At 45.9% G+C, this 26,509-nt stretch overlaps 1 protein-coding gene across 1 annotated transcript in view; it reads right to left on the bottom strand.

Moving 5' to 3' along the window:
- grip2b (glutamate receptor interacting protein 2b) overlaps positions 1-4,654 on the bottom strand; it is a gene marked incomplete at its 5' end in the record, with an annotated part of 696,297 nt that extends 691,643 nt beyond the window's left edge. Inside the window, 2 exons of the mRNA XM_070895762.1 lie at positions 3,158-3,293; positions 4,567-4,654. Of these exons, the coding sequence (XP_070751863.1) occupies positions 3,158-3,293; positions 4,567-4,654 (224 nt within the window). The remainder of the gene's footprint in view (positions 1-3,157; positions 3,294-4,566) is intronic.
- Between the last annotated feature and the right edge of the window lie 21,855 nt (positions 4,655-26,509).

Genomic DNA, 26,509 nt, shown 5'->3' with positions numbered 1-26,509 from the left:
TAAGCTCCATGGAATCCTCCTTTCAGCACATTGAGTTCCCAGCACAGTACTGTGGAGTAGAGTACCTTAGGGACAGAAGTTGGGCCCGTGTTCCACAGTACTAATCAAAAAGCTTTTATGTTGCCGGTTGCACAACAACAATCACCTACCTGCAGATTCTGAGCACTCATGGGACGCCAAGCGTGCAGCCAACACTCAAGTAAAACAAATAATCTGCTAGCTTAAAGAAGGAATGGCTGATTTGAGAATTCCTGCTTTGTTTTGTTTTTTTATTCTCCCCTCTGATTACTTCCCCTTCTCTGCTGCAGAATCCCACTCTTCCCATGAAACGGTTCTCCCAGGCACCCACTATTCCCGTGGTACGGATCTGCCAGATGCCCACTCATCCCATCAAATGGTTCCCCAGGCATCCATTGCCTAAATCGCACCAAGTCTTGCTCATCCATCATCCCCTGTGCTTGCTGACCTACATTGGCTTCCGGTTAAGCAATGCCTCGATTTCAAATTTCGCATCCTTATTTTCAAATCCCTCCATGGCCTCGCCCCTCCCTATCTCTGTAATCTCCTCCAGCCCCACAATCCCCCGCGATGTCTACACTCCTCTAATTCTTCCCTCTTGACATCCCTGATTATAATCGCTCAACCATTGGTGTCCGTGCCTTCTGTTGCCGAGGTCCCAAGCTCTGGAACTCCCTAAACCTCTTCGCTTCTCAACCTCTCTTTCCTCCTTCAAGACACTCCTTAAAACTGCGCTAATTTCTACTTATGCAGGTCGGTTCGGTGTCACATTGTTTTATCTCATAATACTCCTGTGAAGCGCCTTGGAACGTTTCGTTGTTGTTGTTGTTTTTGTATGGTTCCACCAGACACCCACTCTTCCCATGAAACAGTTGCCGACTATTCCTGTGGTATGGATCTGCAAGGCATCCTTCACAGGCGAGCCTGCACCGGATGTGTCTGCAGGGTGTTTGCTTCCTTGGCCAATGTTTATAGCTCACTGACCTATAACGGTAATTTTCATTATTGCCCTTATCGTGAATGCTTTCCGCTGTCTCTACAGAATGAATCATTCCAGGCTCTGCTCTCACACAATAAAACCTCGCTCGATGGGAGCGGGAGTGGAGAATGGGCACAGAGGTCAGCTGACTGCCACGCTTGATTCTCCGACCCACGTTCTTGTCACCTGAGACTCTGCATCGGGAACGGAGCCTCCCAAATATCTGACTCTTCTTTGGTAAAGTGTTTGAGCTGGATTTTTGGCTTTGCTGATTTCGGGGCAGTAAAGTTTGTGCCTAGGAACAGTTTGCGCCTCAGTAAGTAACTTTGGGCAGCTGGACCCTGAGTCTGGGGGCGCAATGCTAAGTTGTACATGTCTCTTGGCGCTAGCATGGGAAGATCCCGAGCTAAAGAGCCGGGCTGGGAGCACGGCGAGAGAAGTCTTGGGGTAGAGGGGCGGGGGGAGGGGGGGGGATTTGCGGGAAACGTAAAAACGTTTCCCGCAAATCCCCAAACCAAACCAAACATTCCCAAACCAAAAGGAAAAACAATCACACTTACCTTAGGAGTTCATTAATTACCTCTCCGCTGTCGGTATCATTGGACCGCCTGACTTCCCAGGCATTCACTGCGGGGCATGCTTTGGGGCGCACGGGTCAGACTTAAGTCAAAACTCGCGCCGGTGTCGCACCCAGGGGCACAGCTCTTCCGGGCAGTGTTACTCCACGCCGCTGCAAAACCGGACCCGAGGATCGCTGCAGGGCGCTGGAGGCTGACCGTCTGGCCAGAACATCTCACCACCACCATTGCATCCGTTCCGGGACGAAAAACGCAGCGGAGAGGAGCCGAAAATCCATCCCATAGACTTTACAGAGGAGTTAAAGTCAGCCATGGCTCAGTGGGTAGCGCTCTCGTCTCTGAGTCAAAAGGTTGTGGGTTCAAGTCCCACATCAGGGACCTGAGCAAAAAATGAAGGCTGACACTCCACTGCAGTGCTGAGGGAGTGCGGCACTGTCAGAGGTGCCGTTTTCAGATAAGTTGTTAAACCAAAGCCCTCTCAGGTGGACGTAAATGATCTCCTGGTGCTATTTCAAAGAAGAGCAGGGGAGTTCTTCTTGCTGTCCTGGACAATATTTATCCCTGAACATCTAAAAGCAGATTATCTGGTCATTATCACATTGCTCTTTTTGGGAGTGCAAATTGGCTGCTGCATTTCCTGCAGTACAACAGTCCAAAAATACTTCATTTGCTGTAAAGTTCTTAGGGACACTAAAAATATAAAAGCAAGACTTTTTTTTTTGGCTTGGCAAGAACATCTTCTTGCAGAGATGCAGCCTAGCTGTTTTTGGGTAATGTAGACTTGCATTGGAGGCAGTTCAGAGAAGGTTCACAAGGTTGATTTCTGAGATGAAGGGGTTGTCGTATGAAGAAAGGTTGAGCAGGTTGGGCCCATACTCATTGGAGTTTAGAAGAATGAGAGGTGATCTTAATGGAACATAGGATTCTGAGGGGGCTTGACGGGGTAGATGCAGAGAGGATGTTTCCCCTCGTGAGGGAATCTAGAACTAGGAGGCATAGTTTCAGAATAAGGGATCGCCCATTTAAAATGGAAATGAGGAGGAATTTCTGCTCTCAGGGGGTCTTGAATCCTTGGAATTCTCTACCCCAGAGAGCTGTGGAGGCTGGGTCATTGAATATATTAAAGGCAGAGATAGACAGATTTTTGAACGATAAGGAAGTCAAGGGTTATGGGGAGTGGGCGGGGAAGCTGAGGCCAAGATCTGCTCTTATTTCTTACGTTCTTATGTTTGCTGTCCGTGTTAATCTTAATGTACCACTGACATTCAGTAATAGAGCAAGTGCTTTCAAACAGGTGGCTTCAAAAAAACAGCTGGTACTGTCCATTCTGCTTACCTTGGCACCTGCAGCTGCTGCAGGTATTGACCATACCACCCTGCACACCACTGAGATAGGAAATCACCTGCTCCTACTTACACTGAAACCTGAAACCACCTCTGGGATAGGCCACCCCAGATGTGGTTCAGATGAGGAACTGCTACGAACTAGAACTGTATTGTTATGAAAAAAATTCAAAACAGAGGTGAATTAATCCTAAACCAACTGTAACAAAGGAGAATTATCTCGGGAGTCTTTGCCTCACCTGGCAGCCAATCCCCCGGGTCGCAGGTTTGACACTCGCGGCTTGCCATCTTTGTCAGTCCCGCCAGATATCGTCAGCCCCAGCGTGCAGCCTTCTTTCTTGATGAGTTCCACGACTGTAACGCCCCTCAACTCCTCTGTCATGGAGACACAATGGTGACATACAGTCTGGTGCTTGATCGACCCGTTCGCTATCAGACCTATCTTAGAATCATAGAATCTAACAGCACACAAGGAGGCCATTCGGCCCATCCTGCCTGTGCTGACTCTTTGAAAGAGCTACCCAATTAGTGCCACTCCCCCCGCTGAACCCCATCACCGGCAATTACTTTCCTTTTCAAGTGTTTATCCAATTCCTTTTCAAATTTACTGCTGAATCTGCTTCCACCACCTTTTCAGGCAGTGCAATCCAGATCACAACAACTCGCTGCGCAAAATAAATTCTCCTCAAATCCTCTCGTTTGCTGTTGCTGATTATCCACTCCAGAGCTATCCGACTGTGCTCACATGGCAGCGATGGGGAGCTAACTGGCAGATAAATGCTCAGTGGTCTGAAATCAGACTGGCATTTACCTGATAATAAGAAGCAGACTTTTACTTTACCTCTCTCTGACTCCAACGTTAACCAAATGAAAATTGGCAGCAATTAAACATTATTTGTTCAAACTCAACGTTCAGCTGCATTCTCTGGACCCCTTTCCTATAATCAGGCAGCAGGTCGGGGAGTTGCAATTCTGTATTCGGCCAACCTGCAGTTTCCCGCCTGTTCACTTCAGTGGGTGGGAAGCTGGTAAAGGCAGAAGCATGAACCAGGAAACGGTGCCCGTGGAGCTTTGGAAAGGTGTGGAGTTCCCAGGGGGGAACATTCAATGCCGCCCTAGTTGCCGCCTCAGGGTTGGCATCCACTGTACTGTTCGGAAATCCCTACAAAATGCGGGCAGTGGCTTGAAACGTGGCACAGTGCCATCTTCCTCACATGTGGAGTTCACACATGCAGCCAGTGGTGGAGCCGGTGGGGGTGGGGGGAGAGGTCTGGGGGGGTGGGGACATGGCCCCTCCCAATTAACTTCAGTTCTTCCTACGTGGCTTTGGAGGACCGCCTCCATTTCACTCCCAGGAACACCCGTCACCCGTCTTCGGCCTCTGGGTTGAGCCTGTGCGTACTGTGCGCTTCCGGGCTCAGCCTGGGGTCTGAGTCAGTCGGCATTTCTCCAGTTCCCGGCTTGGTTCCCTTCCTGCCCAGTTACCCCCCCCCCCACTCCCTGTCGCAGCCAGTCGGCCAGACCAAGCTCTGGGCCTGGGTGCAGCATTTGCTGTTTGTTTGGGTGGGTGCCTCGGGAGAACGGGACATGTGGCGAGCTGAGCGAAGGCTCGAAGCACACTGCTGCACCATTGCTATTTATGCTGTACCTGGTATGCTCTGCCTCCTTGTGCACACTGCCGTTTCCGTTGCTGTCGATTCCTTTCTCCCCTTTGCATAAGGGCCGTCATCTGCAAACAAAACACAAGGCCAGAGTTAGACAATAAACTCACAGTCCGGACGGCTTTCTCGCCCCATTCATTCTGCTTTCACAAAGCTGCACTCACCCTTTAAATCCCAGGAGGGTCAGAGCGAGCTGATGCAAGCAGAGTTCTCCCAGCTGGGGTCATAGCTGGTTACTAATGCAGCACAGCAACATATGACAGATGTCAGCCGTGGCTGAGTGGGTAGCACTCTTATCTCTGAGTCAGAAGGTTGTGGGTTCAAGCCCCACTCCAGAGAATTGAGCACAAAATCCTGACCGCCACTCCAGCGCAGTGCCAAGTGAGTGCTATCAGGATTTTTTACATCCACCTGAGAAGGCAGACGGGGCCTCAGTTTAACGTCTCTCTGTCTCTCTCCCTGACATAGAGGGTCAGCTGTGTCCAGAAGGTTGCAACAGAATGTTACCCGTTCTAGTCCGTTGTTTAAAAAGGGAGAAAGGGATAGACTGAGTAATTACCAGGCCAGGCAGCCTAACCTCGGTGGTGGGAAAATTATTGGATAAAACTCTGAAGGACAGGATAAATTTTCATTTAGAAAGACACAGATTAATCCAGGACAGTCAGCATGGATTTATTAAGGGAAGATCGTGTCTGATTAACTTGATTAAAAGAAATAGGAGCAGGAGTAGGCCACCTGGTTCTTTGAAACTGCTCCACCATTTAATAGAAACATAGAAATCATAGAAAATAGGTGCAGGAGTAGGCCATTCGGCGCTTCGAGCCTGCACCGTCATTCAATGAGTTCATGGCTGAACATGCAACTTCAGTACCCCATTCCTGCTTTCTCACCATACCCTTTGATCCCCAGAGTAGTAAGAACTACACCTAACTCCTTTTTGAATATATATAGTGAATTGGCCTCAACAACTTTCTGTGGTAGAGAAATCCACAGGTTCACCACTCTCTGGATGAAGAAGTTTCTCCTCATCTCGGTCCTAAATGGCTTACCCCTTATCCTTTGATAGAGAATTCAAACAGGCTGCATTTAGACAGGCTGTGAACATTCACAGACAACAAGTCAGAGATGCTACATGAGTGGTAGCATGTTGCATTAAGCCATCAATCAACTTGACATTTTAGGACCCTTGGGTAGTGAGCCAATAAGGTCAAAGGCGGCGAGTTCTTTTCTGTAAATTAATCCAGGTATAAATACAGCCATTTTGACCATGTGGTTTCAGTATGACAAAGGAACTGGCAATCAGCCAGCAGATTGTTGCTCTCTGCCAAGATTAAAAAGTTAAAGCTACAATCGGAGTTCGTATTTCATTGGAAATTAAGAGATCTAACAATTTTGGCGCTGCGAGCAGGGTCGCTGAGGAAAGAAACTGAATTTTGGACATCGGACCTACATATTGAGGTAAGGACACCTTTTTTTATTAAAAAGTCCTCGGTCAAAAGTCTAAATTCGCCTCTCCTTCTACGCGATTCCGAAAGCCTCTGGTTTGCGAACCCTCCGGTTGGTAGTCGGCTCGAGGTCCCATAGATGTCTAAACTTTGGCGGTGTGTTAGTTAATTAATCAGCGACCCATTGATCAGCTAGCAAGCCTACGACTCGAGACCCCAGTAAAGAACTCAGTATAATGGCAGCAGGAGATAAGAGCAAAGAATTGCCTACAACTGTTAAAGGTGGGTAGGCACCACCTGTAGTTTCGCTAGATGAAATCCTCGAACAGTTGAAAGAATACATAGAGCAACAATTCAACTTATCTAAAACCTGTATTAAGATCGAACAAAAGTACGGAACCTCCAAAGGACAATGGTCCTTGGACGAGATTAAAAGGGTCTGGGGAAAACCGACCCGTATGAAAAATAAAGAGCGAACTAGATGGTCCCTAGCGGTTATGGGCCAGATTCGAAACCGGAATGAAATTATAATGCGTTCCCAACATGATCGAGAACTGACCAGTACAAAGGATCAATTGCAAGCAGTTTGTGCACAGCTGCGACAGAAAAAGCTTGAACTTGAAAAGCTGGAAGCGGAAGTTAAAGATCTTAAAGGTGAAATTAAAGAATGGAAAAAATCATTAGGTCAAGAGACAGTAATAGGAAAAGGAAAATGTATTGATTAATTCCCAGTGTACCCATGTTTGGATAAATTAAAAGCGCAAACCCGAAGACACGACCGAGGAATAGATACGGATTCTGAATCCTCCGACAATACAGTGTCAGAGGATGACGAATTAGGGGTGCGCTTTGCCCCATTTAAAAAAAGACAAGTTGTAGTCAAATCAGAAGAGACTGCGGATGAGGGCGGAACCAAAAAAACAAAGAGAAGGGTGTACGAAGAATACTTAATTCATGATCCGGCAGACCCAGAGAAAATTGATAAATGGTCCAAGGAATTGCCCAATCCAAAGAAAGGGGGAGTAAAAACGTGGGACCAATTGGACCGCTTAAGAAATATATATCAACTTCATCCCTGGGACGGAGTGCAAATTTTGACCATAATGGTGCCAAAAACACAGGGAAGAGAATTGCACGACAAGGTAGATGAAGCTTGGGGGCAGAATGAGCAAGAATTAGACGCAGGATGGGAGGTGATTAAACACTGGCTGCAAGCCTTCAGTCCAGCTAAGACAGACTGGGGAAAAATTGCAGCCTGCCAACAGAAAGGAACAGAGGAGGTCCTGGAGTATGACGAGCGGTTTCGATGCACGTGGCTAGAACATTTGGGTATGAATAATACGGATAAGGAAATGGATGAACAAGTGTTTGGACCCCTGAAAGCAGCTTTCGTGGCAGGTCTAAAGCCAGAACTGTCAAAAATGCTTAAGGTAGTGTTCATGGGAAGGTAGAGTAACTACCTTTGCAGCATTGGTGGATCGATGTAACCAATTAGATCGGGATATGGGAGCTAAAGTCCGAGCTGTACAGGCTATGGGATGGAAATCCCAGGATTCCGATAAATAGTCATTGGGAAAATTACCCGGAAAATATCATTATTGTGGGAAAGAAGGTCACTGGGCCAAAACGTGCAGGGCAAAACAGAAAGGTCGTGGCTGAGGAAGAGGACGCAGCCAGGGATACAATTCAGCCAACAAGCCAGGCGTGTCACAAGATAACGACCTCATAGAAGCATTTAAGCGACTGACAATACAACAACAGAAGGAGTTACTCGGGATAGCAAAAAATGATTAGAGCCCACCCTGGCCCCCCTCCTCGCACTAATACAACAAAGGGGAGATGGGTTATATATAACTGTGAGGGTGGGCGATAAGGATGTGGACTGTCTTTTAGACACAAGGGCGGAATTAACATGCTTACCCCTACAATATGGAGACTTTTTGCCGTTGGATGGTAGGGTACGTACAGCCTATGGAGTTGGAGGCCACAAAATGGAAATTAAAAGGACAACACCGGTACTTATAGGGCTGGGTCCACATGAACTAACCACGCCGGTCTGGATAGGCCCAGTAGATCAACCCCTTTTGGGAATGGACGTTCTAATCCAAAAAGATTCATCGTTGCATTTCGAGGATGGTCGGGTGACATGGTCAATTAGAACTTTGAAGAAAGAAGAATTGAAGGAACATCATGGCCCCAGGCACTACCAATAGTGCTATGTAGCATTAGGGCAACCCCGAACAGAACTACAGGTCTAAGCCCATTTGAAATTATAACAGGAAGACCCATGTCGCTGCCAGGAACTATCGATTTACGGAAAGCTGATGTTCACTTAATGAGTGACACTTTGTTATCATACTGTCAGAACTTAACCAATGCTATTAGTTCCGTTTCCCGAAAGGTATCGGCAGCCTGGGGTAATCCACCCGAAGGAGGACACGACATCATCCCGGGAGTCTGGGTGTATGTGAAAAAGTTGCATAAAGAACCTTTGGGTGCCAAGTGGGAGGGACCTTATCAAGTGTTATTGACCACCCAGGCAGCTGTTAAAGTCCAAGGAAAGAAAGCCTGGATCCAAGCTTCACACGTTAAACGAGCACCCGTAACTGAAGCTGAAATCTAATAAGGACAATTACTTTTCGCGAAAATGTATAAATTTACTGTAGTATTGATTGTAGGTATTCTAGCCATATGCCTACTTCTTACTAGCCGACCCTCTGCACCAAAGGGAAATAGTAGGGTAGCAAGGGAATTACATGTAAATACCTTTTACTTTTATATTGTTTGTTTATGTTGATTAAATGTTGTTGCAACCAGGCGGCTGTAGCTGCTGTCCCGCAGGTGAGACACCTTGCAGGTCCCAGCAGACCATCTGTACGTGGCACAGGAGTATGTTATGCTTAAGGAAAGGTTGTTTACTGGTTGAATTAAGATATTGATTTGGATTAAATTGGAATAAGGTTAATTAACCTACTAAAACCAGACTTCCATTGTGGCCACGATGGAACTCGGGTTGGTGTAAATTTGTGTGGAAGCTACTAGTCCGGACATGTGGCGAAACACATCAACAAATTTTAGAAGGAAACTCTATTAACATGTATGAAATTATTTTGTAGAATGTTTAACCAGTGATACCTGATGTTTTATGATTCAGTTTGTGAAAGAATCAAAGGAGAGATTGATAGAGAATTCAAACAGGCTGCATTTAGACAGGCTGTGAAAATTCACAGACAACAAGTCAGAGATGCTACATGAGTGGTAGCATGTTGCATTAAGCCATCAATCAACTTGACATTTTAGGACCCTTGGGTAGTGAGCCAATAAGGTCAAAGGCGGCGAGTTCTTTTCTGTAAATTGATCCAGGTATAAATACAGCCATTTTGACCATGTGGTTTCAGTAAGACAAAGGAACTGGCAATCAGCCAGCAGATTGTTGCTCTCTGCCAAGATTAAAAACTTAAAACTACAATCGGAGTTCGTATTTCATTGGAAATTAAGAGATCTAACATCCTTAGACTGTGACTCCTGGTTCTGGACTTCCCCAAAATTGGGAACATTCTTCCTGCATCTAACCTGTCTAAACCCATCAGAATTTTAAATGTTTCTATGAGATCCCCTCTCATTCTTCTGAACTCCAGTGAATACAAGCCCAGTTGATCTAGTCTTTCTTGATATGTCAGTCCCGCCATCCCGGGAATCAGTCTGGTGAACCTTTGCTGCACTTCCTCAATAGCAAGAATGTCCTTCCTCAAGTTAGGAGACCAAAACTGTACACAATACTCCAGGTGTGGCCTCACCAAGGCCCTGTACAACTGTAGTAACACCTCACTGCCCCTGTACTCAAATCCCCTCGCTATGAAGGCCAACATGCCATTTGCTTTCTTAACCGCCTGCTTTACCTGCATGCCAACCTTCAATGACTGATGTACCATGACACCCAGCTCTCGTTGCACCTCCCCTTTTCCTAATCTGTCACCATTCAGATAATAGTCTGTCTCTCTGTTTTTACCACCAAAGTGGATAACCTCACATTTATCCACATTATACTTCATCTGCCATGCATTTGCCCACTCACCTAACCTATCCAAGTCACTCTGCAGCCTCATAGCATCCTCCTCGCAGCTCACACTGCCACCCTACTTAGTGTCATCCACAAATTTGGAGATACTACATTTAATCCCCTTGTCTAAATCATTAATGTACAATGTAAACAGCTGGGGCCCCAGCACAGGACCTTGCGGTACCCCAGTAGTCACTGCCTGCCATTCTGAAAAGTACCCATTTACTCCTACTCTTTGCTTCCTGTCTGACAACCAATTCTCAATCCACGTCAGCACACTATCCCCAATCCCATGTGCTTTAACTTTGCACATTAATCTCTTGTGTGGGACCTTGTCGAAAGCCTTCTGAAAGTACAAATATACCACATCAACTGGTTCTCCCTTGTCCACTCTACTGGAAACATCCTCAAAAAATTCCAGAAGATTTGTCAAGCATGATTTTCCTTTCACAAATCCATGCTGACTTGGACCTATCATGTCACCTCTTTCCAAATACGCTGCTATGACATCCTTAATAATTGATTCCATCATTTTACCCACTACCGATGTCAGGCTGACCGGTCTATAATTCCTTGTTTTCTCTCTCCCTCCTTTTTTAAAAAGTGGGGTTACATTGGCTCCCCTCCACTCCATAGGAACTGATCCAGAGTCTATGGAATGTTGGAAAATGACTGTCAATGCATCCGCTATTTCCAAGGCCACCTCCTTAAGTACTCTGGGATGCAGTCCATCAGGCCCTGGAGATTTATCGGCCTTCAATCCCATCAATTTTCCCAACACAATTTCCCAACTAATAAGGATTTCCCTCAGTTCCTCCTTCTTACTAGACCCTCTGACCCCTTTTATATCCGGAAGGTTGTTTGTGTCCTCCTTAGTGAATACCGAACCAAAGTACTTGTTCAATTGGTCTGCATAAGTTCATGGCTGATCTGATCATGGACTCAGCTCCACTTCCCTGCCTGTTCCCCAAAACCCTTTATTCCCTTAAATCGCTCAAAAATCTGAAATTGAACTTTTTGAGGAGCTAACCAGGAGGGTCGATGAGCGTCGTGCACTGATGTAGTATATATGGATTTTAGCAAGGCTTTTGATAAGGTCCAACATGTCAGACTGGTCACAAAAGTAAAGGCCCATGGGATCCGAGGCAAAGTGGCAAGTTGGCTCAGAGGAAGGAAACAAAGGGGAATGGTTGATGAGCGTTTTTGTGACTGGAGGCTGTTTCCAGTGGGGTTCCGCAGGGCTCAGTGCTGGGTCCCTTGCTTCTTGTGGTGTATATCAATGATTTAGACTTGAATGTAGGAGGTGTGATTAAGAAATTTGCAGATGATACAAAAATTGGCCGTGTGCTTGATAATGAAGAAGAAAGTTGTAGACTGCAGGAAGATATCAATCAATTGGTCAGGTGGGCAGAACAGTGGCAAATGGAATTCAATCCGGAGAAGTGTGAGGTAATGCATTTGGGGAGGGTTAACAAGGCAAGGGAATACACATTAAATGGTAGGATACTGAGACATGTAGAGGAACAAAGGGATCTTGGAGTGCATGTCCACAGATCCCAGAAGGTAGCAGGCCAGGTAGATAAGGTGGTTAAGAAGGCATACGGAATACTTGCCTTTATTAGCTGAGGCATAGAATACAAGAGCAGGGAGATTATGCTTGAACTGTATAAAACACTTGTTAGGGTACAGCTGGAGTACTGCGTGCAGTTCCGGTCAACACATTATAGGAAAGATGTGATTGCACCAGAGAGGGTACGGAGGAGATTTACAATGATGTAGCTAGGACTGGAGAATATTAGCTATGAGAAAAGATTGGATCGGCTGAGGGGAGACCTTACTGAGGTGTATAAAAATGCGGGCCCTAGATAGAGTGGTTAAGAAGCAGAGGAGTCAACAACCAGGGGGCATAGATTTGAATTGGTAGGAGGTTGAGAGGGAATTTGAGGGGAAATGTTTTCACCCAGAGGGTTGTGGGGGTCTGGAACTCACTGCCTGAAAGGGTGGTAGAAGCAGAAACACGCACCACATTTAAAATGTAGTTAGATGTGCTCTTGAAGTGCCGTAACCTACAAGGCTATAGACCAAGAGCTAGAAAGTGGGATTAGGCTGGATAGCTTTTTGTTGGCCGGCATGGACATGATGGGTTAAATGGCCCCCTTACATGCTGTAAATTTCTATGATCTATGATTCGATGATTCTGTGATCCTATGATCCTATGATTCGATGATTCTGTGATTCTGTGATCCTATGATCCTATGATTCAAAGATTCTATACCCTCTCAGCCATGAGAGATGGTGAGCTGCTTCTTTATTAGTTTTCATAAGCAAGGAATGTAGGGAAATTAATTTATCTCACTGTACACTGTCCATTCATATATTTTATGTAAAATAGATCAGCTCTTCGTCTGAAGCGATGTCTGTGACTGAGTGCTTTTCAGTCCGCCTTCTGTAAAGAGAAAGGAATGCTTGTGGTGGCATGTGCAATGAATTAGTAGCCACTATATTCTGATCCCAGGTCCTGCTACCAGTTAACCTGATGTTTGGCAGTAAGATGTGCAATCCTGATCGTAGTGGGCATGGGGTTCACTTACAGATATGACCAGTGGTACTGAACCTGAGAAAATATCTTGTATAAAACCCCTAAATTGTGATTATGAGCTATACCATTGCCCAAGCCTCTGAAGGACACCAAGGAATGGTTAAAACCATGGACATCCTTTGGGGAAAGGTAAAGATAGTGAGAGGGACACGGATTGTATAAAGCCTGTTGAGCCACGGTGACTGACAACTCCAAAGCCCCATGACAGAATCTTTACTTAGCCTATGGAGTGACGCCAGCATTAATTTTTGGGACCTCCAAAATGGCAGACCAGGTGTTTTGTGCATCTCTACGCTCTTCCCTTGGAGAACAGTGTCAAGCAGTGGAAGGGATTCAATGGGCTGCAACATGACCACTCCTTGCATGAGCATAACCATCCTTGACCCAGCGATAGACCTACATGGTGGGAGGCTTTATGGGTTCCCACAACCCATACAATGAGGGGGACACCTACACCCGTAAGAATTCCAAGCCGGAGCTCCGGTGTCCACTTGCTGAGGGTTTCTGGAGCGATACTCGAGTCCTGTTCCTCTGACTCAGAGGCGGGGATGCGACCACTAAGCCAAAGACTCTCTGTGATTCACAAGAATGAGACCAGAACTGAGAGGTTAAACTTATCAGGAAATGCTGAACTGGCTGGGGCTCTTTTCTCTTGAAAGGAGAGGGCCGAGGTATGACCTGATAGAGGTCTTTAAGATTATGAAAAGATTTGCTAGGGTAGAAGTGGAGAAATTGTTTCCACATGTGGGTGACACCAGAACTAGAAGGCATAAATATAAGATAGTCACTAATAAATCCAGTCGGGAATTCAGGAGCAACCTCTTTACCCAAAGAGTGGTAAGGATGTGGAACTCGCTACCACAAGGAGTAGCTGAGTCAAACAGCATAGATGCACTTAACGGGAATCTAAATAAGCAGGAGAGAGAAATGAATAGAAGGATAGATGAAAAGGGTTGGAGGAGGCTCATGTAGAACATAAACATCATCATGGATCAGTTGGGCCGAATAGCCCATTTCGGTGCGATAGACTCTATATAACTCTATGTAACTCACCAAAATATTTTCAGCATATACCACTGCACTGGTTTCCAGATCAGGAAAGCAACTATATTGGCCTCAAGCCTACAGTAAAGGCAAGAAATATAAAGAAAATACATTGAGAATGTCATCACCCTGATATGGTTAGCAGGGATAGCCTTAATCCTCGGATTCTCTGAAACTGCCGAGTAACTCTACACAGTTCCATCGGTAACAATGCTGTCTGATAATCCCTTACAGATTAAACTTTCCATTCCATCAAGGATGAGGAGGGTCCTGAGATCTGTCACAGAGCCAGAACCACTGAAGACAAGGTGAAGTAATACCCTCACAGGGTCATGAATGTGAACGAGCCCTCTCTGAAAGAGGAGATATTGTGCTTATGAAGAACCTACAAACACAACAAAGTTGCCTCATCCTCAACCCTATCAGTTTGCTGAAGCAAATGAGGACAATGGTTACTGCAACCCAGAGGAAGCCATGGAGCAAAAATTCCCTCTGGGCACTAAATGTTACTGACCTGGTAAATGCAACGAAGATTTAGTCTGATTGCTCGTTCCACCTTCCTCCAGCAGCTTTTCTGATTTCACTAGAAATGGGAAATCTTCCCGCTAAGTTTTTTAATACCCTGACAACTCACAGATACCCAGAGGGAATCCTCCCTACATACAGAACATCTCGAAGTTCTGCCTGGGGAAACGTCACACCCTTCCTCAGGAGCCTGAGGAAGATGATGATGGCTTTTTCATTACAGATGGCCAGCGAGCTAGACCTCCAGCTAACCTGGTGGTTGCAGCTCATGAAATCTCCACACCGAGAAGGCAAGGAAGAGGACCTCCCACAGAAGGAAAGGAAGAGGACCTCCCGCTTGCCCAGAGGACAAAGTTGAGTTTAAGGTTCGGTTTAGCATGGAGAAAAGAAGCAATGCACCAGACTTTCCACTTTAGTAGGATGGATTTTGAGAGGAATATAGGAAAATTAGGAACAGAAGTAGACCATTCAGTCCATCGAGCCTGCTCCGCCATTCAATTAGATTGTGGCTGATCAACTCCATTTACCCGCCTTTGTTCCATGTCCCTTGATACCTTTAGCCAACAAAAGCTGAAATTGCTCCCCAGCATCCACAGCCTTTTAGGGGCGAGAGTTCCAGATTTACACTACCCTTTGTGTGAAAAGCCATTTCCCGATTTCACTCCTGAATGGTCAAGTTCTAATTTTAAGATTATTTCCCCTCATTCTTGATTTCCCCACCAGAGGAAATACTTTCTCCATAGCTACCCTATCAAATTGTTTTAAACATTTTAAACACCTCAATCAGATCACCCCCCAATCTCCTTTATGCAAGGCAATATAAGCCAAGTTTATGCAACCTGCCTTCATAATTTAACCATCTAAGTCCCGGACAGCACTACAGAATACATTGGGGATGAGTGCAGAGGATAAATTGAATACTTTAAAGAAAATATTAGCCTCAAAAAAGATTTCTCAGGTTGTTTCCACCTTGTTAAGTATAAAGAAATATAAAACAATAAAAAGATACTAAACAGGATAGGAAAGATAAACCTGTGGACACAGATTCAGGACAGAGAACATAAGAAATAGGTGCAGGAGTGGCCCAGATGGCCCCTCGAGTCTGCTCCGCCATTCAATAAGATCATGGCTGATCTTTGACCTCAACTTCACTTTCCTGCCCGATCCCCATATCCCTTGATTCCCCTTGAATCCAAAAATCTATTTATTTCAGCCTTGAATATACTCAACGACTCAGCATCCACAGCCCTTGGGGGCTAGAGAATTCCAAAGATTCACAACTCTCTGAGTGAAAAAGTTCCTCCTCGCTCAGCTTCAAATATCCAACCCCTTATCCTGAGACTATGCCCCCTAGTTCTGGACTCTCCAGACAGGGGAAACAGTCTCTTGGCATCTATGAAGATAAATCTGTGGGCACAGATTCAGGATAGAGAAGTTGAACATGTGGGCACAGATTCAGCATAGAGAAGAGCAAATGTGGGACAGATATTAGGACATATGTCTGTACACAGAGGATGCTCAACTAGAATGGAAAGAGTGCTGAGGTCATGATATTGGGCTCATTTAAGAAACAACTGGAAGCAGTTATGGGAAGACCATGGAGTTGGTGTACTGGATGGATGAGGTCACATTGACTGAATGTCCAAACATATTTTGTGATCTTGTGAAGTATCATGTTTTCTATTTTAGCTCTGACCAGCTTTGTAAAGCATTGTCAAATCTGATAGCTTGAGAGGTGTGATGGCTTTGGGTGTAGGATCCCATCGGGTGTACACTTCCATTGGGTGTATGACACCTTAAAGTGTAGGATTTCATTGGAAATATGACACCTTTTTGTTGTAGGATTCCTTTGGGTGTATGACACTTTAGGGTGTATGATCCCATTGGGTGTGATCCCATTGAGTGTACGCTTCCATTGGGTGTATGACACCTTAGGATGTAGGATTCCATTGGGTGTATGATCCCATTGGATGTATGATCCCATTGGGTGCATGATCCCATTGGATGTAGGATTCATTGGGTGTATGATCCCACTGGGTGTATGATCCCATTGGGTGTATGATCCCATTGGGTGTACGCTTCCATTGGATGGATGATCCCATTGTAAGTCATGAGACTTTTGTGAGGTGTGATGCTAGGAGTTGGAAAGAAAACATTAATTATATGGATAGATTGGGGGGAAAAACTGAAGTGCAGCATAATAAAATATGTAAGGGACTAATATAAATATTTTAAGATGTTGATTTACAATTCAGTTTGAGAAGTCATTCACTCCAGAGTGAGAGCGGGGTAGCATTCCCGCAGGAATTTTACAGGAATTCTTTTGTGGTGTATTTGCTGGAAATATCCATAACAACACAATAAAATTGTCAAATCCCGTGAGAATTCATCTGGTGCAATTATAATCTCAAGAAGCAATACGAGTCTCAGTTAAAAGGTCACTGAATTCAGCATCGTATTTCACAGGAAGGATCCATCTTATCAACCTCCAGAAACTCCAGTGAACATCTTTCTAAAATAGATTGTTCAGTGGCTGTACTCGGAGTCTGTCTGTGCAGAGCACCTGCAGGTCATTCATCTTCAAGAGCCATATTCAATGATAAATTGGACCCAGATTTAATCAATACCACCCCAGCAAAAGAGACGGGTTCAAATGTCCGTGGCGACAGTGGTACAAACTTGTAAAAGTTGGGACAGCAGGATGGAGGCTCAGTGACTGGCCCAGTTTGTTCAAACACACGATTCCCTCTTCAGCTGATCATGTTTCTGAGTATGCTTCTTCTTCTCGTTCAGTGTTCCTGATGATTAATGTGTTTATTCCAATATTGATAGAAGCAACCCCTCATTCCTCTCCCCTCCCTGCGACTATCAGTTCCATGAGAGAAAGAACTTGCATTTATATAGTGTCTTTCGTGACATCCAAAAGCACTTTACAGCCAATGGAATACTTTTTTTGAATTGTCATCACAGTTGTAATGTAGAAAACCCAGCAGTCAATTTGCACACAGCAAGCTCCCACAAACACCAATGTGATAATGTGTTTTTAGTGATGTTGATTGAGGGATAAATATTGGCCAGGACACGGGAGAAGTCCTCTGCTCTTCTTCAAAATAGTGCTATGGGATCTTTTACATCCACCTGAGGGGGCAGACAGGGCTTCGGTTTACTGTCTCATCCAAAAGACAGCACCTCCGACAGTGCAGCACTCCCCCAGTACTGCACTGGAGTGTCAACCTGAATGATGTGCTCAAATCTCTGGAGTGGTGCTTGAACCCACAATCACTAAGAGGCAAGAGTGACTGAGCGAAGGCCTGGTAAGAAGCCTAATCTCTTTGTGTCCAAATCAACACACTCCTTAACCATACTAAATATTGACTGCTGTGGGCATTTATAGATTGATTGCTCGGGGAATTATCATGGCATTGTATATGCATTAACTGATTACATTTTCGGTGCTCTGAGATCTGTGCTTTCAATCGCGGCAGACCCCCCGACACATGTGAAACTGGAGTCCAGCAAATTTTCATTTATGTAGTGTCGCCAGTGACTCCCTGAGGAATCCCACTCTATCTGGTGTTGCCTCTGCTCTCTGACTCCAATCCACCAATCAATTTTTGCCCAAATTGGGGAATATGTCATCTGGCATTTGGGGTGGGTTGCCTTAAAAAAGCAGACAAATCAAGCTTCTTTTGAATGAAATGTTAAACCGAGATTTACCATCTGAGGTGGACATGATAGATGCCATGGCACTATTCGAAGAAGAGCAGGGGAGTTCTCCCCGATGTCCTGGCCAATATATATCCCTCAACCAACACAATCAAAAACGGTTTAATTGCCCATTTTCCTAAAGTACTTCATTGGCTGTAAAGCACTTTGGACGTCCTGAAGTTGTGAAAGGTGCTATATAAATGCAAGTTCTTTCTTTTCTTTATTTATCTCATTGCTGTTTCTGGGATCTTGATGTGTGAATACGGGCTAACCATGTTTTCCTATAATCTCTTCTCTTCCAGCCAATGGAGAGTTTTAGCCCTGATTCCCATTGATTTCAGTTTTACTAAGGCTCCTTGTTGTCATACTCAAATGTTGCCTTGATGTCAAGGGCAGTCACTCTCTCCTCACTTCTGGAATTCAGCTCTTTTGTTCATGTTTGGACCAAGGCTGTAGTGAGGTCTGGAGCCAAGTGGTCCTGGCAGAACCCAAACTGGGCATCGGTGAACAGGTTATTGGTGAGTAAGTGTCGCTTGGTGGCACTGTCGAAGACACCTTCCATCACTTTGCTGATGCTTGAGAGTAGACTAATGGGACGGTAATTGGCCAGATTGGATTTGTCCTGCTTTTTGTGGACAGGATATACCTGGGCAGTTTTCCACATTGTCGGGTAGACGCCAGTGTTGTAGCTGTACTGGAACAGCTTGGCTGGAGGAGCGGCTAGTTCTGGAGCACGACAGCCGGGATGTTGTCGGGGCCCATAGCCTTTGCTGTATCCAGTGCGCTCAGCCATTTCTTGATATTATGTGGTGCGAATCGAATTTGCTGAAGACTGACTTCTGCAATGGTGGGGACCTCAGGAAGAGGCCGATATGGATCATCCGCTCGGCACTTTTGGCTGAAGGTGACTGCAAACGCTTCAGCCTTGTCTTTTGCACTCACGCACTGGGCAGCTCCATCATTGAGGATGGGGATATTCATGGAGCCTCCTCCTCCTGTTAGTTGTTTAATGGTCCAAAACCATTCATGACTGGATGTGGCAGGACTGCAGAGCTTTGATCTGATCTGTTGATTGTGGGATCACTTAGCTCTGTATATAGCAAGCTGCTTCCACTTTTTAGCATGCATGTAGTCCTGTGTTGCAGCTTCCCCAAGTTGGCACCTCATTTTTAGGTATGCCTGGTGTTGCTCCTGGCATGGCTCTTCTACACGCCTCCTTGAACGAGGGTTGGTCCCCTGGCTTGATGGTGATGGTAGAGTGAGGGATATGCCGGGCCATGAGGTTACAGATTGTGAATACAATTCTGCTGCTGCTGATGGCCCACAGTGCCTCGTGGATGCCCAGTTTTGAGCTGCTAGATCTGTTCTGAATCTATCACACAGTGGTAGTGCCACACAACACAATGGAGGGTGTCCTCAGTGTGAAGACAGGACTTCGTCTCCACAAGGACTGTGCGGTGGTCACCGCTACCAATACTGTCATGGACAGATGCATCTGCAACAGGTAGATTGGTCAGGACAAGGTCAAGTAGGTTTTTCCCTCGTGCTGGTTCTCTCACTACCTGCCGCAGGCCCAGTCTGGCAGCTATGTCCTTCAGGATTCGGCCAGCTCGGTCAGTAGTGGTGCTACCAAGCCACTCTTGATGATGGACATTGAAGTCCCCCACCCAGTGTACATTCTGTGCCCTTGCTACCTTCAGTGCTTCTTCCAAGTGGTGTTCAACATGGAGGAGTACTGATTCATCAGCTGAGGGAGGGCGGTAGGTGGTAATCAGCAGGAGGTTTCCTTGCCCATGTTTGACCTGAAGCTATGAGACTTCATGGGGTCCGGAATCAATGTTGAGGACTCCCAGGCCACACCCTCCCGACTATATAACACTGTGCCGCCACCTCTGGTGGGTCTGTCCTGCCGGTGGGACAGGACATATCCAGGAATGGTGGTGGAGGAGTCTCGGACACTGGCTGAAAGGTATGATTCTGAGAGTATGTCATGCTGTTGCTTGGCTAGTCTGTGGGACAGCTCTCCCAATTTCTGTACAAGTCTCCAGATGTTAGTGAGGAGGACTTTGCCGGGTCACCTGGGCTGGGTGTGTCTTTGTCATGCCTGTAGCCAGTACCAAGGTCAATGCTGAGTGGCCCATCTGGTTTTTTTATTCTTATTGTTTCTCGTAGCAGTTTTGTTACAACTGAGTGGTTTGCTGGGCCATTTCAGAGGGCAGTTAAGAGTCAACCACATTGCTGTGGGTCTGGAGTCACATATAGGCCCGATCAGGTAAGGACGGCAGATTTCCGTCCCTGAAGGACCTTAGTGAACCAGCTGTTTTTTTCTGACAATCCGATCGTGTCATGGTCACCATTACTAATACTTGTTTTTTTATTCCAGATTGTGGGATGTTCTGCTTCTGCACTGGCCAGCCCAGGACTTTTGGCCTTTTATAATATAGGAGAAAATTCGTAGATTGCCAAGTACAGAAGCAGGAAAACCCGGCCTTTGAATCACAACTCCATAATAGCTTTTGTTCTAAGTACATAAGAAATAGGAGCTGAAATAGGCTGTATGGCCCCTCGAGCCTGCTCCGCCATTCAATAAGACCGTGGCTGATCTTCCACCTCAACTCCACTTTCCCGCCCAATCCCCATATCTGCTGATTCCCCTAGAGTCCAAAAATCTATCGATAGGAACATAAGAAACATCTAATTCTAGGCGTGAATTGGATTATGTCAGCTTGTCTCAGCAGTTGTATCAATGGGTTGTGGGTTCAATCCTTACTATGGATTAAGCACATTCTAGGTAGAAACTTCAGCACAGTACTGAGGGAGTGCGATATTGCTGGAGGTGCTATCATTTGGATGAGACGTTAAACCAAAGTATGCCTGCTTAGGTAGATATAAAGGATCTCATGCTGGTATTAGATAGAAGAGCAGGTCACCTGGCAAATATTCCCCCCTCAACCCATAGCACCAAAAATGAATTGGTCATTTGTTCATTTGCTGTTCATGGGATTTTGCTGTATGCAAGTTGGCTGCTGGGTTTGCTTGCATATTTACACTTAAAAATAATCCACTGCTTGTAAAATGTTTAGGACCACCCAGAGAACCCAATAAGGCTTTATAGAATCATAGAATGGTTACAGCACAGAAGGAGGCCATTTGGCCCATTGAGCTTGTGTTGGCTCTCTGCAAGAGCACTTCAGCTAATCCCACTCCCCCGCCCTTTCCCCGTAGCCCTGTAATTTTTTTTCTTTCAGGTACTTATCCAATTCCCTTTTGAAAGCCACAATTGAATCTGCCTCCACCACCCTTTCAGGCAGCGAACCACTCGCTGATCCAGATCCTAACCACTCGCTGCATAAAAACGATTTTCCTCATGTCACCTTTTTCTGCCAACCACCTTAAATCTGTGTCCTCTAGTTCTCGACCCTTCTACCAATGGGAACAGTTTCTCTCTATCTGCTCTGTCTAGATCCTTCATAATTTTGAACACCTCTATCAAATCTCCTCTCAACCTTCTCAGCTCTAAGGAGAACAACCCCAGCTTCTCCAGTCTATCCACGTAGCTGAAGTCCCTCATCCTGGAACCATTCTTGTAAATCTTTTCTGCACCCTTTCTAAGGCTTCGCATCCTTCCTAAAGTGCGGTGCCCAGAATTGGACACAATACTCCAGCTTAGGCCGAATCTGTCTTTTATAAAGGTTCATCATAACTTCCTTGCTTTTGCACTCTATGGGCTAGATTTTCCACTACGATCACTGGGTGATATTTCCAGCCTTAGTGCTTTTTTTATTTTTCATGATCGCTGGAATATCGCCCATTTTAAAAACCGCTAGTTTTGCCTTTTTAATTTGGGCGATAGCCTTAGTGATGTGTAATGGGCCTTAGCAGTGTATTCAGTCATGCAAGGCTGGCGTCCATAGCAATGTCCGTTCTGTGCATGCGCGTTTTTTTTTCAGCAAAGAACTTTTCCTGCTATTTGGGAGGTCAGGGGTCATCTGCGCATGCTCAGAAGGCAAAGGGAGGGAGAGAGAGGGAAGGAAGGTTTTGAAAGAAATTGATTTTTGAAGGAGTGAGTGCTCAAGATGTCGAATGAAGATTCCGGAGATAGTATGCAGGAGGTTTCAGGGAGAAAAGCATTTTCTAATGAGGCTAATGAGGCCTTAGTTAATGAGGTGGCGAATCGGTGGGGCCAATTAACCCAGGGTGGGCGTGGGAAACTTCCCCCACCATGTATCAAAAAATATGGGGCGATATCGCCACCCACGCATCATCGGTGGCCCACGATAGGCGTGAGGCAGACCAGTGCCGCAAGCGATGGAACAGTCTTGTTGCATCGGCAAGAGTAAGTATTAAATTATTACATTTTACATTGTAATGATGCACTGAATTAATTAGAATTAAATCTGCCGGATTGTAATTAAGCTGGGTAATCTTGGGTAGCTTCCCTGTTAAGATTTGGACTGGGGTCGGAAACTGCGTCCTTTAACTCTAATTTTGCTGAGATGCCTTAAACTTAATCAAGAGTATTAATTATTATTTAAAGGCTTTGATCGAAAATTGTGGCCAAAGGAAAGAGTGGAAACATACAGACCGCAAACACTCGGCATTTCTACCACTATAGTTTAGGAGAATTATTAAATTATATTACTGCTTGTGTGCTGTGAGGAAGTCTTTAACTTGGGCACCGTCTCCTTTTTGGTTGGGTTGCTGGATGGGGCACGACTGAGCACTGAGGGGTCCGGTCACCCTTACCCAGACTGAGAGAGTCTCTCTGGCTACTGTCACTCAGTGACCCAGCCTGCAATGGGGCAGAGCTGCCCTGGCTCACCGTCTGCCCTGGGACACTTTGGGACATTAGCTCCAGCCACATGGAGGTCTCCGAGCACAGTCCATGGACACGGTGCCCCTCCCATTACGGTCCTGTCATTGCCGAGCTCACCAGTGGTCCTGATTCCCTCCCCTGGGGGACCTCCATCGAGTCAAATAAACTGCCAAGTGGTGCAGCCCGTGGATGGGGCCTATCCTGGAGATTGTACGCAAAATGTTTGGTGTCAAGCATTAGTTCCTAAACACGATCTTATTAAATATTTTCTCTGAACGTAAATGTTATAACCATGCATCCATTGGATACAAACCGTATTAGCATATAACATTAATGTTAACGATGAATAGCATGTGAGGTGACTAATTGTGGATTACAATATCTGTTGTGTTTCCATAATAGTACCTAGTCAATTAGCTTATGCCATGCTCTTGTTAAGTTTAAAGAAGATTGCTAAGAATCATACAGAGCAGAGGCAGACTGGGGGAGGGCCTGCTGAGCTGCACCCTTTAACCGATCTGGAAGACCGTGCCGCAGCATTAGTGGGCACCCATAATCATTCTGCTACCCATGTTGGTGCAGATCCTGTTGTTGCGCCATGTGAGTAATGTGTAAAGCAGGGATAATTTAAAGTAATTTAATGGCATTTGATTATAATATATGAATGATGTAATGTTATGCATGCAGTTTCTGTACTCTCATGTTAATCATATGTAACGTCTCTCGTTCACATTTATTGCAGTAGTGTTGCTCCTCATACATATGCCTGTGCAGGGCAAGCATTCTCATGTCTCCCTTTCTCTTCTACGAACCTCAATTATGTTTTCCAGCTCCCCAGACTCCCTAGGTGCAGCAGGAGGCCCTTGCAGCAACACCTGTACCACTGCAGGTCACGCTCACCATGGGAGATGAACAGCAAACCGAGGAGGATGACACTGAGCCAGAAGTGTCATCTGTGGTACCTGCGGCCACGTCATCCTCAACGGATGAAGTAGCGGGGTCAAGCAGCTTGCAGCAGGCCACACCAAGTTGTCCAGTGCCCACGCCAACCCCATGGAGGTTGAGTCGGCGAGGTAGGCATGCGCTGCGACGGGCAGATGTCAACGAGGACGTGGTGTCACTGTTGAGGGCGAGCGTCGACATAGTTCCTTGGTGGGTTGACCGGCAATATTGCCACCCTGTCCGCGCGAATAACGGAGGGCATGGAGCAGATAGTTGCGGTAATGGAGCAAATGACCGACTCCGTCGATGCCTTGCGATAGTTTCGGAATACGGCACTGCACCCCAAGGTGCCTACTACCAACCACCACGACAGATGCGAGACAGGAGGAAGAACTTCCTTCTGACTCGGAAGACATTTCTTCGCAAACGACTTCTCCTCGATCCACTGAGGTGAATCTGCCAACGTCACCCCCCCCTTCCCCAGCCCCTGACAGCAGCAGCCCTTGAGGTGCTCTGCTGCAAGACGTCTTGGTCTCATTACTTGTGGATTATGTGGGAAACTGGGGGTTACAAGAAGTGGGGGTCAAGTTAGAGGAGGGAAGCGTGGCCGCAGGTAGGGAGGGGGAGGAGGTTGTATATTATTGTTTTGTTGTTAGCAAAATTGTTGAATGTTGACTGTTGGGGATGGTGGGAGGGTGTTCTTGTTATATTGTTGTGTTAAACATTTTGTTCATTGTTGGGGGTTGGCGGGGGGGGAGGGGTTATATATGTTTGTTAAAAAAAATGTAAAAGTAGCAGTTAAATTATTTTAAAATGTTATTTAAGTTTACAATTGTTGTGTCGTGTCTTCTAATAACGTACGGTAAAACATCAATACAAGGGTTGGAAACAATGGCCATGGCCAGGCCAGGTCAGGCAATGATGAAACGTAATGCAACTGTAACGGTCATCAACGTAACTTCATGCAAAGCGTTCATTTATGAGCTGCTGACGCAAGAGTTAACTACCACGGGGCTTTTCCAGTGGTGTAAGAGGGGGGCATGAAGGTATGGGTGCATCGTCAGGCTGATTGCCCTCCCCGTGGTCCTCATCCTCCTCTTCCACCTCCCCTCTCTCCTGAGGTGGACCGGCGGTCCTATCTGGCAATTGTTGTCCTCGCCTAATAGCTAGGTTATGTAACATGCAGCACACCACAATGAACTCAGTGACCTGCTCAGGGTGGTATTGTATATTGCCTCTTGAGTGGTCCAGGCAGCTTCAGGACTCCAATTGTCTTTGACGATATTACGTGTAGCTATATGGCTTTCGTTGTAGCACTTCTTGGCTTCTGTCTGGGGATTACGCAGGGGGATCATGAACCAGCTGGCAAGGCCATATCCTTTATCCTGCAGCATCCAACCATGACCTTGTGGCTGACTCTTAAACAAGTCAGAGACAGTGCTCACGCAAGATGTGCATATCATGGATGCTCCCTGGAAAATTTGCATTTACTGCCATGATTATTTGCTTGTGGTCGACAACGAGCTGCACATACAGCGAGTGGAATCCCTTTCGGTTCTGAAACACCTCTGCATCCTGAAAAGGTGCCCGCATGGTGTTGTGCATACAGTCTATTGCTCCCTGCAGCTGGGGGAAGTTTGCTATTCTCGAGAAACCCAAAGCCCTCTCACCCTGTGCCTCCCTGGTCATAGGAAAGTTTATAAAATCCATCCTGCATGTGTAAAGGGCTTCAATCACCTATTGAATGCAGCGTGCTGAGAGATACCGCAAATGTCGCCAGCTGAGGCCTGAAAGGAGCCCTATGCATAGAAAATGCCATAGTAACCTTACCTCAGCGAGCAGTGCGGTCCTGATGGTGCTGGTAGGCTGCAGATCTCCCTTAATTAGCTGCCATATCTCAATGATAACCTTTTGGAATCGCAACCTTCTAACGCGTGTGTTATTGGACAAGTCCAAGTATGATCGCTTATCCCTGTAAATGCGTTGGGTGTAACGTCTCTTCCTCGTGAGCAGTCTGCCACCTCTTTGGGCACTTAATGCTCTTCAATAAACCTTCTCCCATCTCTATTCTGAAGCATGTGATTAGTCATCAATACTGGTTGAGAAAATACAGGCCCCATCACTATAAATCTCTCTTCTTAATTTGTCCTCAACAAATACGATGAGATGTTTGGCAAGAGTCAAATACGCCCTTAAAATCACTCACAAATTGCCTCTCCTGACAACCATATCAAGCAGCCTTTTATTAAAGATCCTCCGAGTTACAAAATGGTGCCTGTAGTGCCGAGTTAGGTCAGGTGATTGCAGCTTTTCTTGAGCCTTGGAGAGGGTACAGAGACAATTCACTAGGCTGATTCCGGAGATGAGGGGGTTACCTTATGATGATAGATTGAGTAGACTGGGTCTTTACTTGTTGGAGTTCAGAAGGATGAGGGGTGATCTTATAGAAATATTTAAAATAATGAAAGGGATAGACAAGATAGAGGCAGAGAGGTTGTTTCCACTGGTCGGGGAGACTAGAACTAGGGGGCACAGCCTCAAAATACGGAGGAGCCAATTTAAAACCGGAGTTGAGAAGGAATTTCTTCTCCAAGAGGGTTGTGAATCTGTGGAATTCTCTGCCCAAGGAAGCAGTTGAGGCTAGCTCATTGAATGTATTCAAGTCACAGATAGATAGATTTTTAACCAATAAGGGAATTAAGGGTTATGGGGAGCGGGCGGGTAAGTGGAGCTGAGCCCACGGCCAGATCAGCCATGATCTTTTTGAATGGTGGAGCCTAGATGGCCTACT

Source organism: Pristiophorus japonicus, chromosome 12, assembly GCF_044704955.1.
Source record: "Pristiophorus japonicus isolate sPriJap1 chromosome 12, sPriJap1.hap1, whole genome shotgun sequence".
NCBI classification, from domain to species: domain Eukaryota; kingdom Metazoa; phylum Chordata; class Chondrichthyes; family Pristiophoridae; genus Pristiophorus; species Pristiophorus japonicus.
Note: the sequence above shows the minus strand (reverse complement) of the source record. Positions and strands in the feature narration are given on the sequence as shown.